Source organism: Dipteris shenzhenensis, chromosome 2, assembly GCF_047967505.1.
Source record: "Dipteris shenzhenensis isolate YYH24624 ecotype China chromosome 2, Dip_SZ_1.0, whole genome shotgun sequence".
Lineage (NCBI taxonomy): Eukaryota > Viridiplantae > Streptophyta > Polypodiopsida > Gleicheniales > Dipteridaceae > Dipteris > Dipteris shenzhenensis.
Window position 1 is genome coordinate 39733602 of NC_141597.1, and position 19104 is coordinate 39752705.

The 19104-nt window shown below is 41.1% G+C and overlaps 1 protein-coding gene across 1 annotated transcript; it reads left to right on the forward strand.

Moving 5' to 3' along the window:
- The first annotated feature begins 6025 nt into the window (after positions 1-6025).
- On the forward strand, positions 6026-6883 carry LOC147904750 (linamarin synthase 2-like). Its single transcript, XM_087398386.1, has 2 exons — positions 6026-6265; positions 6376-6883. Exons 1-2 carry the CDS (start codon positions 6046-6048, stop codon positions 6723-6725), a joined length of 570 nt encoding a protein of 189 aa, XP_087254512.1. The 5' UTR covers positions 6026-6045; the 3' UTR covers positions 6726-6883.
- The last annotated feature ends 12221 nt before the right edge of the window (positions 6884-19104 follow it).

Here is a 19104-nt window from a genome sequence, read left to right on the forward strand (position 1 = left end):
AAGTCACGGGATCAAGAGGCAGAAACTCTCGCCATATACATCACAGCAAAATGGAGTAGGAGAATGCAAGATGTGCGTCATTTGCAAAATCCGTAGGAGTATGATGAAAGGGAAAGATTTGCCAAAGTCTTTCTGGGTTGAAGCATGTAACACTAGAGTTTTTGGATGTGACTATTTTGTGCATGTCCCTGATGCTAACAGGACCAAATGGGAACCGAAGAGCCAGAAGTGTATTTTCTTGGGCTACAGTGAAGAGGCGAAGGGTTACCGTCTCTACAACACTGTTACTAAGAAGGTAATAGTAAGTCGCAATGTGGTCTTCTTAGAACAGCCGCATCAATTGGAGGAGGATGCTTCCTTCCCAGACAACCAGGACCAGGATATCCATCCAGAACAACCACCAACAGCAGACCGAACTCCCCCAACGGTGCTTGGGAGGATTCAAGATAAAGAAGAGGAAGAAGAGCCTGCAGAACCACAATGGCAATGGCCATTCCCGAAGTGGGTAAAGCAGCTTTTGGATGGCAGAGAACCTCCAGCCATTGAGGAGGAACCATCCGAACACCACCGGTCCAAGAGATTAGAGAAGCAAAGTAGGGCGCAGGAACACTTGGTCAACTATGCTTTGATGATAGAGGTGATCCGTGCTGAAGAACCCAAGTGTCTTGAAGAGGCACAGGGTGATGATAGGTGGATGGAGGCTATGCAGTTGGAGTATGGCTCTCGACTTGGTGTATTGTCCAATTACAGAGAATGCTACGGACATCTTCACGAAGGCTCTTGGAAGATACTTGCTAGAGAGGCATCTTCATGGCATTGGACCGAAAAAGTAAGTTCACTTGAAGGTGGACATTGAGGGGGGTTGTTAGATATCAATGCTCCACTCTCGTGTAACTACGCGGGAACCAGCTAACTCTACTTGTAAGCTCCCCATATGAGAAGAAGGCATTTGAGTAGCTCGGTTATCTGGTAGGTTCTAGTTTGGACACCAGATGGGGGCCATGTGTGGCCTGATGGCTGGACGGAGTTGGCACACTACCAACTAGGCTACATGCAAGTGCGAGAAGGCATCCCATGACTGACCGCACTGAGGGTAGATGGAGCATTTCCCGAAGCAGCCCACTCTCGGGTTGCGGGGCCCGTTTGGAGCCCCAGATGTTCCTGGATGGCTCTGGGCCGAACGGAGACCATAGGTTAGTTGCTCTATTTTGTGCACCGGTTCTATCATGTGGTCGGTGGCCTATTTCGTCGACCCCCAGTCGGCTGTTTTGGGTGGACTGGGTCGGTCACCCAATTGGGTCTAATCGATTATGACTAGTGGCTATGTAAGAGCAAGCCCGTGAATCCCATTTCATCACTGGCTACAGCAACCCTAATTCCTTAGCATCCAGCCTCTGTCCTCTACTGTTTCCAGCACACCATCGAAGCTTCTCATAGGAGCGCACGGCTGGGAGGCAGCGCCATCTATTGTATCAGTTCTACAGTAATCAAATTTTTGATTCTCCATACTATATGCTTTTCTCTCTTGCGTACGAGATCATGTTATCTATTGAGCACAGACGTTGTATTGTTTTCTTACAAAGAGCCTAAAGGTATAGAAGATGACTTACCAAATGCTGCTCTATTTCAAATTGATGCTACACCTGAATGGTGTGCAGATATCATTGGGTATTTAATGATAGGAAGACCACCCCCTAAACTGCAACCAGTGGAGGCAAGGAAATTAATTCTAAAAGTTGCCCCTATTAACTAATTGCATGTCAGCTATACAAGATGGGCAATGATCAGATATCCAATAGATTTGTTATGCCACATCAAATCATGCTAATTATAAGAGAAGTTCATATCGAATATTGTTGCCTCTCCAAGTTTGGACATGGCATGATATGCAAGAGAAAAATGAGTTGTTGTAAATTGCTCCCCCAGTGCACTCAAGATCAAATCACATTATCTAGGAAGCACACCAATCCATCAAATGAATCAGTAATCACCTCTCCAAGTTTGAATGTAGTAGGATATGCAAAGGAAAAAAGGACCATGCTTAAAACTTTCTTACCAAACAATGACATTCCTATTCAACGGGAGACTTTTCCCAACATTGAGGATGACTTAACTCTTTTATGTATGCAAATATCCCCACTTATCCTCTAAATGCTTATTTTCCAAGTGCTAAAAGGGATTGTAATGTAGCCAACACCTGTAAAGCATCGAACAATCCTCATCTCCATTCCACTAAAGTGCCCCTAGGTCATCCATCACACTTTACATTTAAGTCCACAAGCTAAAATTGAATTTAGCAGCATCTCACCTCCATCTTCCTCGTACTTACTTGCATAGTACGTCTTTGCAAGGAAGTTTTACCCAAGTTCATCAATTTATTTTACTAAAGAGTGCCTAGTAGTCATAATGTTTGGTCCAAGGTTTAATTCATCCAAATGCAAGAGGTAGCATATCATGCTCGAGTCTTATTCAAGGCATGAGGAGGAGGATCAGGGTAGGAAGAAAAGAACATCCACTCATATCTTCATAATATGAAGGTAGCTAGTATCTAATTTGGGGAGCAAGTTCAATAATATGAAGATGAGATGAAGATTCTATGAGTGGGGGGCTTCTATGCATTTCAGTATACTTATATATGAGGGAATTCCACCAATTCCTGTAGCTTTTGAGCATGGAAGGTGGATCAAGTATGTTCCACCACTGAGCGTGCATCTTTTCCCTGTAAGTGCCCAGTATCAACTCCTAATTTTAGAAGTGGTTAGTTGGAGACAGATTGCAGTTTACAAATTCTCTCTCTAGATTAGTATCTCTAGACCCTTAAACAAATTTGGATCCAAAAAGTGTCTACATGCCCTACCCAAGCATCCTAAAACATTGAAAAGTGCATATAAAAGGATTCATGCCACTACTCAGTACATACGCTGAAATATAAAGTGCATGATGCACTATCCAAAAATGATGTGCTAAATTGAGAAAACAACTCCCCCACACTGTAATTGCTACCCATGGTTGGATATTATAGCCAATTTCTATTTGGAATTCTCTATGAATGGATGATTTCTATCTGGAAGTTTCTAAGATTACTCATGCTACCCATGGGAGTGTGAAAAAAAGTCATTCAATTTACTATTTCCACTTGCAAAATTAATCATTTTGCAACTTCATAATTGCATCCTAAGTCCAATCTAGAGGCAAAAGACCTTGCTAATCTTCTTGACCTTATCAAGAGTTGCTAGAGTTCATGGCTCCTCTTTGGGCTTGCCAAATAGTTGGTTAAAACATTTTGATGGAGCTTTTCAAAATGGAGACATGAAAAAGAAAGTTACATGAAATGAGGATGCAACAATTACACTACAGAGGAAGTGTATTCCATGCTTGCATTTTGCAGTGGCCCAAAAATCTCCCAAGGAACCAATTCATAGCACCACCACCATGGATGTTTTCATTGAAGATATACTTATATATTAATATAAAATCTTGGCGAATGTTTGTCGAGCTAGTTTTTTTAGTTTCACAATATCTGAGAACATATTACAATTTTATATATTTTCTTTTGAATTTTAAAGAAAAAGTTGTAAATCCTGGTGAAACTTTACTTTTTTTCTCATAAAAGTTTCAAATCTTGGCGAATTTTTTAAACATTTCTTTTTGTCAAGGCATACAAACTTTCAACACCAATAGAAAAGTTTTGCTTTTTAACAAAACTAATAGGAAAAAATCATCCATGACCACCACCACCACCTCCACCTTTACCACCCCACTTTCCCTCCCTCTAATTACCATGGTCCCTCCCTCCAGCACAGAGTCATAGGACTCAGACCAAAACAATGCTCTCGAACCCAATTAGGTGGCCAAGGCCTACCTCTTCCTGTCGCTTCACCTTAGTTGCCCTTCCTCCATGGATCACTTGATTTGTACACCCCACCATCGATCTTGCAGTTTCGCTTCTCGATACTAGACCTTCTCCACCCTCGCCATCCTAACATCACTCTAGGAAAATATTACATGTCAAGTTATGGGTCTTGTCTTTGGAATGTTAGACTAGCTACGAGCCTTCTCTCAAGAATGAAGAATCTTCTCCATAGACCAAGAGGAATTTCCAAAGGCTCGAGCATGTGACAATGTCTCCTCTGAACAACTGTAGAATCCATAGTCCATTGCAAGGCCAATGGTGACTTCATAAAGACGAGACTAACGTAAAGTTCAAAGGTATTTGCTTATGAATCACATACGTGGTAAAAGAGCGGGAGGACATGGCCTTTTGAGAAAGTAAGCAGAGGTGCACAAAATTTGGCTCCCAAGTACAGAGTTGAAGACCCAATTTTGAGAAATAAACCATCTCACGAAGCTTAGCATGGAGAAAATGAAAAGTAAGCAGTACTAGATGGATGCAACACCTCCTCAGACGGTCATGAACAACTTTCGATACTGCTAATGATAATTTCCAAACATGCCTCTGTAGACTTTCGCTTAGCCTTGGTGACCTGAAAAACGATGACTACCAAGGTTGCTTGGGAAGCCTGAAGGAGGACAAGCTCAGAACATTTGAGAAGAGGCGCAGAGGCTTGCGCTTGGCATAGATGAACTGCAAACAATAGGCAATATGAAGACCAAGGAGGAAACATTCCTGGTAGGAGAAAAACTTCCATGTTTGTCTGAGAGCGAGTGGAAGGATGCAAGGGGAGAAGAAATGACCGGGAAATTCTTGAAAATTAGGATGACTTGGAAATTCACAAAATCCTCATCAAGTGTCGACTAAAGGGGTGCCCTAGGAACAAAGGGGGAATAATCTTTCTATAACCTATGAACCACGAACACGAGAAAAAAAAGGAGAGGACACGTGGCAGCTTGGAGGAGAAGAGTTGGCCATGTGTCACAAAGAAGAAGCTCTTGGATGGAGGCTTGGAGAGGAAAGGAGGTGGAAAGACAAGCGGCAAGCTTTGAGTGGGGAGGAGGTGGAAAGACAAGAGGCTGCTTTGGGAGGAAGAAGGAGATAGAAGGTCAATGGAATGGAGGAGATGGAAGTTCACCTTTGGGAGGAAGGAGGAGATGGAAGGTCAATAAAATGAAAGGAAGACTTGAACAAAATGTCAAAAGCCAATCCAAGTATGCAAAGTGAATTGATTAGCAATTTAAGAATGCATGTGCCAAAAGGAGCTTCTCTCTCTCTCTCTCTCTCTCTCTCTCTCTCTCTCTCTTTCCTTATATATATATATATATATATATATATGTGGGGGGGGGAGGGGGGGTCACTTCCTATATGCATATGAATATATGTGTGTACATGATGCACATATATATGCATTTGTGTATCACATATGTGCACGAATGCTCAAGTATATGTATGCTATGAGATAGCTCCCCTAATAAGTTAAATTGTGTTTGTTGAGTATAGAGCAAGGACAACAAATTCTAAAGGATACAATAGATCTACATAGAGCTCCCCTAATAAATTGCATTGCATTTGTTGAGTAAGTTTGAAACTTGATTTTTTGTTTATTATAAGATACCACCTTGAGATCCAATAGAGCGGGTCTCTAACCCGTCGTAGACAAGTGATGCAACTTGTGAAACAAAATTAATTTGCAGGAGGGAGCCTTTCTCTCGTGGAGGAGGTAAACTACTAACTTGAAATTGAACCTCAATCCTAGCATGTTATCACATTTTTGAAAAGAAACGGAGACCAATCATAAATCATGTCTTCTTTCTTCTTTGAGCGTTGATACCTAGTCTCCATCATCTTCATGGTCAATCTTGAGAAGGTTGAAGAAAGCCATGGCTTCTTCGACCCCTACTCCCCATGTCGTCGTCTTCCCCCTCCCCGTTCCGAGCCACGTCAATCCTCTTACCTTCCTCGCCCACTACCGGCGTCTTCGTCACCCTCGTCCACTGCTCGCGTACCTCCTTCCTCCTCTCCCGTCGTCCTGTAGCTCCCCATCCTTCCCCCTCCTCCCCAACCCCTCGCATCCATGTTGTGCCTGATTTTTGCCCACCGATCACACCCAAACCCCCTCCCGCGCCCAAATGTTCGAGTCCTTCCCCCTCATGCAGCACGGCCTCGAGACGCTCCTGCAAAAGCTCGCCCACGAGGACCACTACCCGCCCTCCTGCTTCTTGACCGACAGCTTCCTGCCTTGGACCCATGATGTGGCTCTGAAGCACGGGATCCCCAGGATTGTAGTTTGGCCTCAGTCTGCCACTGCGTTTTCCATGGGGTTCCACATTCCGGAGCTTGTTGCTAAAGGTTACCTCCCCTTATTGTCTGGTAAGTTTACACATAAGTATATTCGTAAGAGTCGATCAGATGCAGCTTCTGGCATCCAGCTGCCTTCACCTTATAGGTGATTGACCATGGTGCTAATTGTTACTCATCAGATGAGAAGATAGTCGACTTCATCCCCGGCTTGCCTCCGTTCCGCCTTAGCGATTGCCTTTACAGAATCTCCTGCGACGACCTCAACAGTCCTAGGTTTCATTTTTTTTCTTCCATCTTTTCGCATCTTAAGGAAGCTGACAGAGTGCTTGTCCACTCGTTTTATGATCTCGAAAGCCCTGTTATCAATGCTTTAAGAGCAAAACATGTCCGCGTTGACGCCATCGGTTCTTTAATCACTAACGGTTCCAGGAAAAAATTGTTCCGGGAGGCGAGCCTTCTTCCAGAAGATGATGCTTGCCTGGAGTGGCTGGATGCGCAAGAGGAATCCTCCGTCTTGTACGTGTCATAAGAGTTTTCTCTCCCGGAGACGAGGTATTAAAAGAGCTGGCCCTTGGCTTAGAGGCCAGCCAAGAGCGTTTTCTGTAGGTAATTCGTCCTGACGAGGCGAAGAGTGGCAGTTTGCAAGACCTCCTACCTGAGGGCTTCCAAACCAGTACACAGGGAAGAAGCTGCGGATGGAATTCCACCTTAGAGAGCTTGTATATGGGAGTTCCTATGATAGGCTTTCCACAAGGGGCAGATCAGAGCACCAATCTGAAGTGCATTCTGGACTGCAAAAGCAATCGGGAGAGGGTGGAAGTAGCTGTGAGGGAGATGATGGGAGGTGACGAAGGGAGAACCGCTAGGAGCAAAGCAAGGGAGCTGAGAGAGGTTGCATGGAGGGCTAGCTTGTGGAAGACTTGAAACACGGATGATTGAAGGCTCCAAACACATTATCCGCTGAAAACTAAGCCTTAATGTATACGAGTAACCTATATTTAAAGTGGCCTCCATCATCGATCTTCTATAATACTTGTAAATTAGAACATAAGTGAGAGATGATATTCCCTCACAAAGACTATGATCGTCCGGGGATGAAATGGCATGCGTGGAATGATCGTTTAATAGATTGGTACTCCCTAGTAAACATTTTTTTGGTGGAGCAATGGTTGTCCGATAGTGAGAAGATCCATTAATGAATGCTCGTAGGTTTACCCCAAGGAGCAATGTCTCCATTAATGAATGCCCGTAGGTTTATCCCAAGGAGTAATGTCTCCTTGTGCACAAAGCATTTACTATTAGAGAGCCTTCAATCTAGTAGGTTTACCCCCAAGGAGCACACACACACACACACACACATGTCAGTAGGGTACTAATGTACCTATTCGTATTTCTATCCCACCCACTCCTGCATGGCCAAAGTAAGCACACTACCTAGCCGACCGGTCTTGCTAGTATGGTTTATCCCCATGCTTTTCCTTGTTTATGAGGCTCAAGGTTGGAGTTATTCTTTGGATCCTTGATAGGTCCTATTCGTGGCTCTTTGTATATGGCTTTACTCTACTGTGTGGGTTGATCTAAAGTGACTATGATCATTCATTCAATAAAGAAGTTTCCTTGGCAAAAGAAGTGGCCAATAATAGGAAATTGTAAATTGCTTTCACAGATGGCCTCATAAATCATAACAACCAATCAACTTCTCTCCATCTAGGTTCACAAAATGACACGTCCGATCAAGACATGCGGGTTTTCCTTTCTCGGTATGAGGTCACATGTTTCCCTTTTCCACTATCATCACATGTGACGTTGTAACAGTTGCAGTTTTTCGATTCAAGCTTCTGCAGACTCCTTGAATTGCAAAGTTGGATTGATAGTCTTTCTTCTCATGTTCCCTTTGTGAGGAGCATAGGGAGCTCAAGAAGAGAAGTTCATAAAACAAAAAGTGGCCGTTGGTTTTCGCATAAAACTGTGCACTCTAATTCTTATTTCTTTCTATTAGAGCTCGAACTACAACATTCCTCACATTGTGAATATGATCATCCACAGGTTAGTGCAATTGTGACACCATGGCCCAGGGAAAGGCTTCAAGCCCCACACATTCTCTTGCTTTCTGGCTCTATATGTGCTATTTCCCTTCCTTTAGCTATCAATTTGATAGCCATGACACGATCCGTTGCTGTTGGCAATGCCTACTAACAATTGCATGATTGCATCGCCAACATGAAGATTTGCCATGATGACACCTGCCATTCTAGGTGGCATATAGCCAGAAGGGCCCCTCTCGTTCAATGCTCTTTTTATGTCTTTTTTGTCTTTATCCCATCAAATCCATCACAAAGGAATACTTCATCAGATTATGAATAATGAACTTGTACAGGCAGGAACTTGTAGGGAATCATGCAAAGGAGCCATGCAAGTCAGATTTTGAACTCTACATGTGTGGGACAATCTCAATGCTGATCTTCTAATTCTCCTCCATTGCCCCAAGTCCCAAGAAGCTTCTAAACAGGAAGCTTCAAGGAAGGATCAAAGGAAAATGTCACTATCTATAGCAAAGAGGTAATCAATTCACGAAGGGGAGCACCTGCTTGTTGTCATGATGGAGGCAAAAGCTCTCTTGGAGTTGTCAACTGAATGGACAAAAAGCTTCAGAGAATTGCTCGATTAGCCTTGTCCCTTTTTAGACTTGATCTCCTCCACGCATGATTACTTTAAAGTGTTATATGTGAAAAAGAGTATCACTAAACAAAAAGGGATTACATCCGTGAGCTTTCTGAGCTTTCTTGGTGCTACGGCTACTCTTCCTACCTCCAGTTGGTGTCTTCCTTCAAATACCAAATCACAAAAGCCCAAAAAGTCAATCTTCCTCAAACTCACACCTCTTGCATGGCAAATGGGCAACGGCCTCGCTCAACTCATGTATTGAGAGACTCTCTCTCTCTCTCTCTCTCTCTCTCTCTCTCTCTGCCTCTCTCGCTTTGGCCTCTCTTTGCATATGCGAGGCATTGGCTCTCGTCTGGATAAAAGTCATGCTCTGGATTTCAAATTTCACACTTATTCCAACACACAATTGAATTGAATTCTCCCATGGGAAGCGATTGAGCTCCCTCACCTTGAATTGAAATCAAATGGTTAATAGGTTAAACTCAATGTTTCAATGGTGAAAATGTGAGCTCATTGACCTCAAGAGTAAGAGCTGAATGGGGGGGAAATGATGCCACCTAGCAGCGACTTTCTTATCTCCCTCAAAGCTACCACAATGTCATAAGGCCTTTATGACACGAATTAGAACATCTGCACAAATAATCAATATATGCTCACTTGCACCACAGGAAAGTTGGTGCATTTAGGTGCACCTCAAAAATGGGAGATGTCTTTGAGCACTTCACTTTTGCCAAAGAGTGCATGATGATCTAAAGAGATGGTGCGAGGCCTTTTTTAAAAAGAAGGGTGTTGTTGTTTTTTGCTCTTCCATGCCATACGGGAGAATAGTAATTGACATTACCTTTAATTTTCATATAAGGGTTTTAAATTCTCACACCTATAAAGGGGAGGCATAAAAAAGGACTTATTCATTCCTTACTCCCCTCTTTACCCTTCCCCTTACCTTTCCACCTCTCTCCTCCTACTTTTTCCACTAATTAACACATTTTTAATTGGGGGACCTATGTGCTTAATGTAATAAAGATATTGGAGTTCTTTGTTAGTACAAGTCAATAAATGTTGATTACAAGATACATTTGGATATGTTTTGTATGGGTAACATAATACCATCAATGCCCTTACACTAGACTAAATTTAAAGGGTCTACTGTCACTATATGTGAAAAAGAGTGTGAACCTACACTAAAGAAATTGTTAATAGATGGAAAAGTTTGTGCATGAGTATGATTGGCATTCAAGAGTACTAGTTATTCGCATACATATTGAGTTTAGTGTCACCTTCATATCCAACTCATACTTGGATAAGGATCTTGTTTTTAATGATCTACTAGCAATGTAAGTTGTGTCTCTTTAGATTCCCATTTTATGTGATTACTTGGTAAGTTGCATTGGTGAGGAAAAAAAAAGGTATGTTCGCTTTTACTCACATTATTTAAAAAAGTCCTATCTTTTGTTGTGTGGTAATGATGTAAGTCTCAGGTTCAAAATCCTCACCTTTCACCTTTTTATTGGAAGAACAAAAACAAGGCTATTACTCTTGGAAGTGATATTTCCCTTTGGATGGCTAGGAGGTCCTTTTTCCAAGGGGATTGGGGAAATACTAAAGGGGATGTAACTTCACCAACCAAATTAGGTGAGGTGAGGTAATGTCCTTGGTTGATCTAGATTTGTTCTTGATGATTTGGGTGAGAGCATGTTTTGCTTAAATTAAAAAGTTATTCACAAAGAGATTTACATTGCCTCTTTAGGAGTCGTATCATTGAAGTGAGAAGAACGAAAAGATTTACCGATGTTAAATATCAAAACATTCATAGATTTCTACATATCTTCCAATAGTTTGCAAAATCAAAATTCATAGGACTTGAATGTAAGTGGTGAAAGGGTAAGGGATGTGAGGTACACTAAAGCTAGTTCTTTTTTTTATCTTTTTCTTTTTGCTTTTTTGCAATCCATATTCTTTGATTTTTGAAGATTTTCATTTAAGACCAATTCTCCTCCTACCACATCTTTTGTGCTTCTCTATTGTGCAAGTTTAGCATGTTCTTTAATCTAATCACTTCTATATATTATGTCAAATCCTCTTTTCCAAACTTTAGAAATCACCCATTGCAAAGAGATTTTTTGGTGTGATGCTAAATTTGTGTGCTCTTTGCCCTACACCTCAAAGAACCTATTATGCAATGATTCTTGTTATCCTTAGAGGTAAATGGTCTTACTTTTTAGTTGCTTAATTTTATGGATAATAATATTGGGAATGTTGTAGAGTTTTATCGTTAGAAACATACTGAATACATGTAATTTTATATGAAAAATTAGCTTCGCAATGCAAGAAACCAGACTTTGTTTTGACATTCATAGGTAGAGCTATGAGTTTTTGAGAACTGGAGTCCAACTATGCAAACCTTTTCAACTCTCAATGAATGAAATTGCTCTCTAGAGATTCAATCCTTGACAATCACAATGGGAATATGGAGAGGAAGGAGAGGCATTCCCCTAATTCATCTTTACATTCCAAAATTTCATTCTAAAGTATGGATTTTCTTGTATCCAACTAGATAATCAAGATTTCAAGTCCTTTCCATTGGAAGGGCTCTAAGGACCTCGCATCCTTAGAGGAGGGACCATCTAACCAAATCCAAAAATTTATTTCATTCAAATTCACTAATAGGGATTCTTGGTAACATCCTAACTAATGCCTTGACTAACTATACTAGGATTTTTTGTCCTAGTCCAGATACTAGGTCTCGTGAGGTAGTTTCATCACACTCTAATTGGCTACTATGACTTTGAGTCCCACCTCAGGTACTAGGATTTTCAGTCTTCAAGGATTTGAAGTCCTAACTTCTTCAAGGATTTGACATCCTCTAAAAGGATTTGAAGCCCCCCTGGTAAGGATTTCTAGTCCCATTGAAAGACCCACTTGGATCTCCTTGAATCTCAAGATTCTGAGTCCCAGCCTCACTTGAGAAAGAAGTAAAGGTGTTTCCTACTTGATGCCTAATACTTCACATCCAAATCCCTAGACTACAGAGAATTTTGGTCTCATAATCAACAATTGAAGGATTTGCATTTCCATGTTTGAGGGTTGGGCATAATTTGGAAAGACTAGAATCCTCTAAGAATTTTTAGAGTTCAGGAGGCACCGGAGAGACCACTTGTCTCTTGAATCGAGAAGGCATTTCTAGCGCTCATTTAAGAGATAAGCATAAAAATCATTTGAAGGTGAATTTGTAGTCCATCGGTGATAAACAAGATAAACAAGGAATCTTTCGGCTTCCAGGGGCATGAGAGATCCTGCCTTGAGGAAGATTCAGACCTCCACACTCAAATTTTGAATCTAGCATGTCTACCATTTCACAATCAAGGCTCTACTCCTTACTCATTACCTTTTGCCTTCTCATTACCCCACCTTTCTCCATGGATGCGGGTCTGGAATTTGTTTCAATCAATTAGACCCTAGTCCCTCATCAAAAGTAACCCTTTACTTATTCTAGAAGGGTTCTAATTTTCTGGAAGGATTTCTAGTCCCCTGGAAGGATCCAAAAATCTATTTTGTATCAATCATATCCTAGCTCCCCACAAAAAGTAACCTCCTTCTTCCTTTATGATCTTAATGCTTCTTCCCTATATATTAAATAGGATTTCTAGTCCCTGGGAGGGACTTCTAGTCCCCCTACTAAAGGATTTCTAGTTGTCTCCAAGGATTTTCAATCCTCATGTTTAAGGATTTTCAGTCCTTGGGAAGGACAAAGGATCCATGAATTTGTTCTGTATCAATTCCATCCTAGCTCCTCGTTAAGAGGAAAACCTTTCTCTTCCTCTACTGATCCTATTCCTTTGTCGCTCTCCATCTATAAGGATTTGAAGTCCCTCATCTTCTTCAAGGATTTGAAGTCCTATCTCCGCGGATTTGAAGTCCTATCTTCTCCACAGATTTGAAGTCCAATCTCATTCAAGTCCTCTTCAAGGATTTGAAGTCCCACGGATTTGAAGTCCTATCTCCTCAAGTCCTCATCCAGGATTCGGCAAACTTTCTTCCTATCTCCTCCAAGGATTTGAAGTTCTATCTTCTTCAAGATTTGAAGTCTTGTCTTCTTCAAGGATTAGAAGACCTCTTGAAGGATATGAAATCCTATTTTCTTCAAGGATTTGAAGTCTTGTCTTCTTCAAGAATTTGAAGTACTATTTTCTACAAGCATTTGAAGTCCTCTTTAAGGATTTGGTTCTACCTTCTCCAAGGATTCAAAGTCCTCTTAAAGGATTTGAAGTCCTCTTCAAGGATTTCAAACCCCCCAATAGGATTTTAAGTCCCCTATCTTCAAGGATTTCTAGTCCCCTGATAAGGATGTCAAGTTCCTTGTCTTCAAGTATTTCAAGTCCCCCAATAATGATTTCCAGTGCCTTGATAAGGATTTCCAGTCCCTCGATTAGTATTTCTAGTCCCCTAATGAGGATTTCTAGTCCGTAGGAAGGATCTACGAATCATATTCGAATACAGTATAGCAAAAAAAATCTTCGAATGCAACCGTAGATTTCCTTATTATCCATCAATGTTTTCTTTATCTCCCTTGGTCTCAATAGAGGGAGATTTGACGATAAGGATTTCCAGTCCCTAAGGACTTCGAGTCTCGTGGAAGGGTCAAAGAATCATATCCAGATACTATATACCAAAGAAAACCATTAAATGCAACCCCTAGATTTCCTTGTTATCCATCAATATCGTCTTTATCTCCCTTGGTCTCAGAATCCCTAAGATTTCTAGTCCCCTGAAAGGGTCTATGAATCAGATCCAGATATAGTATACTAGAAAAAATTGTGGAATGCAACCCTTTGGATAAATTTCCAGTCCCCTAGAAGGGTCTATGAATCGGATCCAGATACATTATAGTGAAAAAAACCATTGAACGCAACCCCTTTGGATAGACTTCCAATCCCCTAGAAAGGATTTATGAATCAGATCTAGATACAGTATAGTGAAAAAAATCATTTAACTCAAACCCTTAATCTTCCCTCCCTTTCTAGGATAGATAGTATAGTAAGAAAAACCGTCGAACACAACCCCTCAATTTTCTCTCCCTTTCTAGGTAGATAGTATACCCCAAAAAACCATCAAATGTAACCCCTAGATTTCCAATCCCTTGGAAAGGATCTACAACTGTTGTTACAAGAGAGAGATGGCCCAAGATTTCCCTAAGTTTCTTGGGTTGCCTAATGAAGATGCTTCTCAATTCATTCAAGACCTGGAGTTCCCAGCACTATTAAAAGAAAAAGATACACCCGGAGTTCTTTTGCAAATCCTAGATGTTGAATATCAAGAGGTAAGAGCTCCGTTTTTGGTTGAGTATGCATATGAAAGGGATCCTAATCAAATATGAAAGGAATCGTGTAACCACCAACAAAACCCAATCAAGAAGTGGGCCTCTACCTAAACCCCATATTGACAAGAGGATGGGCATAAGACGTATCAATCCAATATTGATGAAGAGGTAGTGCCAGTACAAACAAGGTGTGAGGACAATGAGGATGATAATGAAGAGCAAGGGAATAGTAAGACCTTATTGTAGAGGATCAAACGTTCTCATAGGGATATGCCCCTTGATGCTATGGATGTACTACAAGCGCACCCTGTGAGGTGGATACCTTTGATAAAAAAATCCTAGAAATATGTAGCTCTAGATCATGTATAGTGAAGGAATTAGGCAAAGGTAGCACATCATGTTTTGCCATATGATTCCAATCCATGATGCATCTTATGGAGAGTTCCCAAAGAGAGATGTGTATCCACAAGCCACTGACAATGAAGAGTTTCTTGATTGGGGCTTTGAGAAACCAACTAGAGAATTGGATTTGAAGATGGCATGCATATTGGAGAGATTAAAACATGGACTACAGACTTAAGGATAAGAGACTCAAATATGGTTCGAATGTGGCTCAAGGCATTTGAGTAGTTCAAAAGGAAGTGTTTATGTCCTCTCAATCCAAGAGGATGCGCAAAGAAAATCTTCTAAAAATGAATGTCCGTAGCTGAAGGGGACGGGGGGCACAAAAATGATAAGCAGATTTTGAGGACCCCAATTTTGAACTGCTAGTGATAGGAACTAGGTGGGACTGATACTATTGTATATCTTAAATTAGGTTTTGCATGATAGGACTAGATGTTTATTTGCATAAAGATAGGAACTGATTGTTTATGGTGTAACTAATGTTAGATAGGCCAGTGGAGGCGTGGGTAAAGGGCATGCAGGTGTAAAAAAGCAATCACCCCTCTCCTAAAAACAGCAACAGTCACTATTTTTGTAATAACTTTTGATCTATAACTCGAATTTAGGAGTCTTTGTATCATTGCAAAGCTGAGATTGAGATTTACGATTTCCTAAAGGAATTCGGGGTCTAAATTGTTAGGAGAGAGGGTTTAAAAATTAGAATACGACATGCATCCTGTTTTTGTTGTAAAAGGTGTAGGGAAGCTTATGTTTTTGAAGAGCTGAGGTAGCTTGTGAGTGCCTTGGGATTAGAATAAGGGTGGTGCTCCTAATTTGCACCATACTAGAGTCTTCCTTGTAGATGATTGTGTGTTAGAGGCCTATCATAAAGGTCCACCATAGTCCTTTGGTTTCTCTTATCATCGTAAAGTGTTAAGGTATAGGAATTTTTGACCGCACAAATAATCTAGTTCATCTTTTTTATCATCTAGTCAATCACTTGTTTTCCTCCATTATTTTTTGAATCATGGAGTACCTAACACGATTGTATATGAAGTAGGTAACATTGCAAAAAAACGAGAAACAAATGGAATATTCTCCTTATTTGGTTAGAAATTGCTAGTTTTTAAATAAAGCATCACGCAATATCACTATGAATAATAAGAAAAGTGTGTGTGTGTGTGTGTGTGTGTGTGTGTGTGTGTGTGTGTGTGTGTGTGTGTGTGTGTGTGTGTGTGTGTGTGCGCATATCAGATATATTAAGAGGTCTAATTTTTTGAACAACTTGTTATTAGGAGTTTTTAAAGGTAAAATACTCTCTTCAACTCTTCTCTATGCATTCAATGGTGACACATTTGCTATGACAATAAGACAATCCTAAGAAAATGAGACAAAGTTGTTGCTATTACCATCACTGAAACACGTGTGTGTGTGTGTGTGTGTGTGTGTGTGTGTGTGTGTGTGTGTGTGTGTGTGTGTGTGTGTGTGTGTGTGTGTGTGTGTGTGTGTGTGTGTGCACATATCAAATATATTAAGAGGTCTAATTTTTTGAACAACTTGTTATTAGGAGTTTTTAAAGGTAAAAAACTCTCATCAACTCTTCTCTATGCATTCAATGGTAACACATTTGCTATGACAATAAGACAATCCTAAGAAAATGAAACAAAGTTGTTGCTATTACCATCACTGAAACACGTGAAAGTATGCTAGGATCGTATCTAATCATTGACATGACACATCTACTTCTCCTTGAGAGAATGCAAGTGGGATGCAATCCTTGGTTAGATCGAGAAGATTTGTATAAGGCCTTGATGATGTGGAGAAGAGATGTAATAATAACTTAGGAGATCCTCAAACTCACAAGTATATTCAACGCATCAATTAGTAGTGTCCATGTGGTTGAAGAAAGGTTTATCTAGATATGAAGGTGGAAGAGGCAACGAGACATGGGACGAGGGAAGCGGTCAAGGTTATGGTGCAAAGAGGGAAAGGAGGGATGGGCTATGAGCGTTACACACGAGACAAGAACTCCATTAGCATGACCCTCGCAAGGGAATGGGTCGAGTGATTTTGATAGGTGCAAGGGCTTCATCAAGGGCATGGATGATGGGGATCCAAAGAACAATGGTTCAAAGGAGCAAATTATCAATATGCCAAGGAGAGACAAGTATGAGGACGACCTCAAACAAAGTAGGGAAAGCGGATGGAAATCCACCTACGTCTACATCATCAAGCAAAGTAGGGAAGAAGAGAGAGAGTTCTCTTTTTTTCCCATACCTATTGTCTGCTTGAAAACAAAATGGCACAAAATACTTGGACTTCAAACACTCCAACAAATGAGGCATGATGAGACTCAATGGTGCCTTTGGTTACACAAGGGCAAACCTTGTGTGAGGTGCATTGAACCCAAGCAAGTGGTTCTATCCATCCAAGGTGCGGCACTCCTAGCAAGTAGCATATATATTCTCTTACATCACCTACATTGGTAGAAAACTTCAATTGGATGCACCAACTTAGACCCCTTTAAGAAAGTCACACTCCAACTTATGCCACATGAGATCCTCGTAAAGTTTTGGTCCAAACTTAATCTTGCCTCTAAGCTAACCTCCTTTCTTACAACCCAAGGAGGTCTACTCATGGGACCATGAATTTCAGCATACAAGGGTAGACGGGCCCCATCAAAGTTTTCTTGCTTTTCCATTGTGTGTTGCCTTGTGATTGTCGAAACGTGTTGCACACATGAAAGGTTCATGCTGGCTACATATGTTTTTGTTTTGTTTTGAGAGCCGGCTTTGCTGTGTGCGACACTCACACCCACCAAATATCTCATGGGGAACTCTTTCCTCCCACCTTATTTATTCGAAGCCACCTCAAGTATGGACCCTACGTATTAAATGTAAACTTAGAGAGCGGAGAAGATACCAAGACCTTGACAGATCCAAGCATGCAAGACTTGCCTTGGACCTCAAGGCCTCCAGCTCACCGCGCTAGAACTCCATAAACCAACCGGTGCTCGATATAGAGCCACCATACCCATACCAAGCGTTGGCTCAACGGTGGTGTCACCAAGCATTCAGAGTTTCACCCATCTACTCATGCCTTGCAATCAACGTGTTACCCTCTGCGTACTTGCATTCCAACTTTCTTCACTCCATACTACTGATTTACTTACTCAGGAAGTATCATCATTTCCTTTCAAATCGGATTATCACTCGTGTGATATACAGATCTTTCTCTAGTGTGATACACATCTTGAAGGAATGTCCACAAAGACTAGCTCACTACCTATGGAGTTTCCATCTAGATCAAAGGCTGGCTAAGATTCAACAAGTCTACGAGCCTGGGACATGGCAATATGATTGACAAAGATAGAGCATGCCTTACGATCAAGATGCGCTCTTCGAACAAATAGATTGTCACTAGACTAGCTCAATCCCTTCCTCATAATGGACTTTTCTCCTGCAAAGGAAGGAGTTGGGGAGACCGATGCCAATATTGTTACCTAGAGATGAGGGAAAAGCAACCACCTTGGCCTATAGCCACCCTTGCCAATATTTTGCATGATGTCATTCTACATCCTAAGCAACGAAGTACAAGCACCCTTGCCAATGTATTGCCAAAAGACCATCACTTCTGCAAGGCATGGCCTTCAAACACTTTTTACACATACGTCAATATATATGTCGGTTGTATAGCTTTCCACATGAGTTGTTGGCAATGAGCTGCGATCCAAAGAAGTAGGTTGCATAGAAACTATTTTTTCTTTTTGATCAGTCAAGCATCCCATGGACACTTGATCTGTATAGTTTTTCCAAATGTTCCATGCTTGGGTGTGAATAAAAGCAGTTGGACAATCTAAGAAAATGCCCAAAATATTCCACCAAAAACCATGGTTGTATAGCTCTCCACCTGAGTAGTACTCATAACCATGAGCTGGGATCCTGAGTAGTAGGTTGCATAACAACCATTTTGTCTTTTTCAATTCCCATGGACTGCTGATCTGTATTGTTTTTTCAAAGTTTTGTAATACACAGTTATGCCAGATGATCCAAAGAAAATGCCCAAAATATTCCTCAAAAAACAAAAAACAGTGCAACTTCAGCCTCTTATTCTCAGCTAGAAGGTTGAAGACCAATAGCAAGGGCCACCTACTTTTAAATCCCACCCAACAATAATTGGTGAACGTTAGAATAAACTTGCTTGTGCACACAAAGACTTAGAAAATGACCAAAATCCTCTAAAAACAAAAAATGGTGCAACTTCAACCTCGTTACTCTCAACCACAAGGTTGAAAACCATACACACTATAACCCATAGCAATGACCACCTACTATGAAATCCCACACAACAATAATTGGAGGGCGTTAGAATAAACTTATGCTTGCGCATGCAGATACCCACCACTGTACACACATAGACTTTGTACTACTTTTCATCAGAAGTCCACAATAATTGCAAAAGCATGCACCCGTAAATTAGTGTCCACAATTCATGACATTCAAGGCTTTTCGTCACACTCCAGAGGCAATTCAACACTACTTAC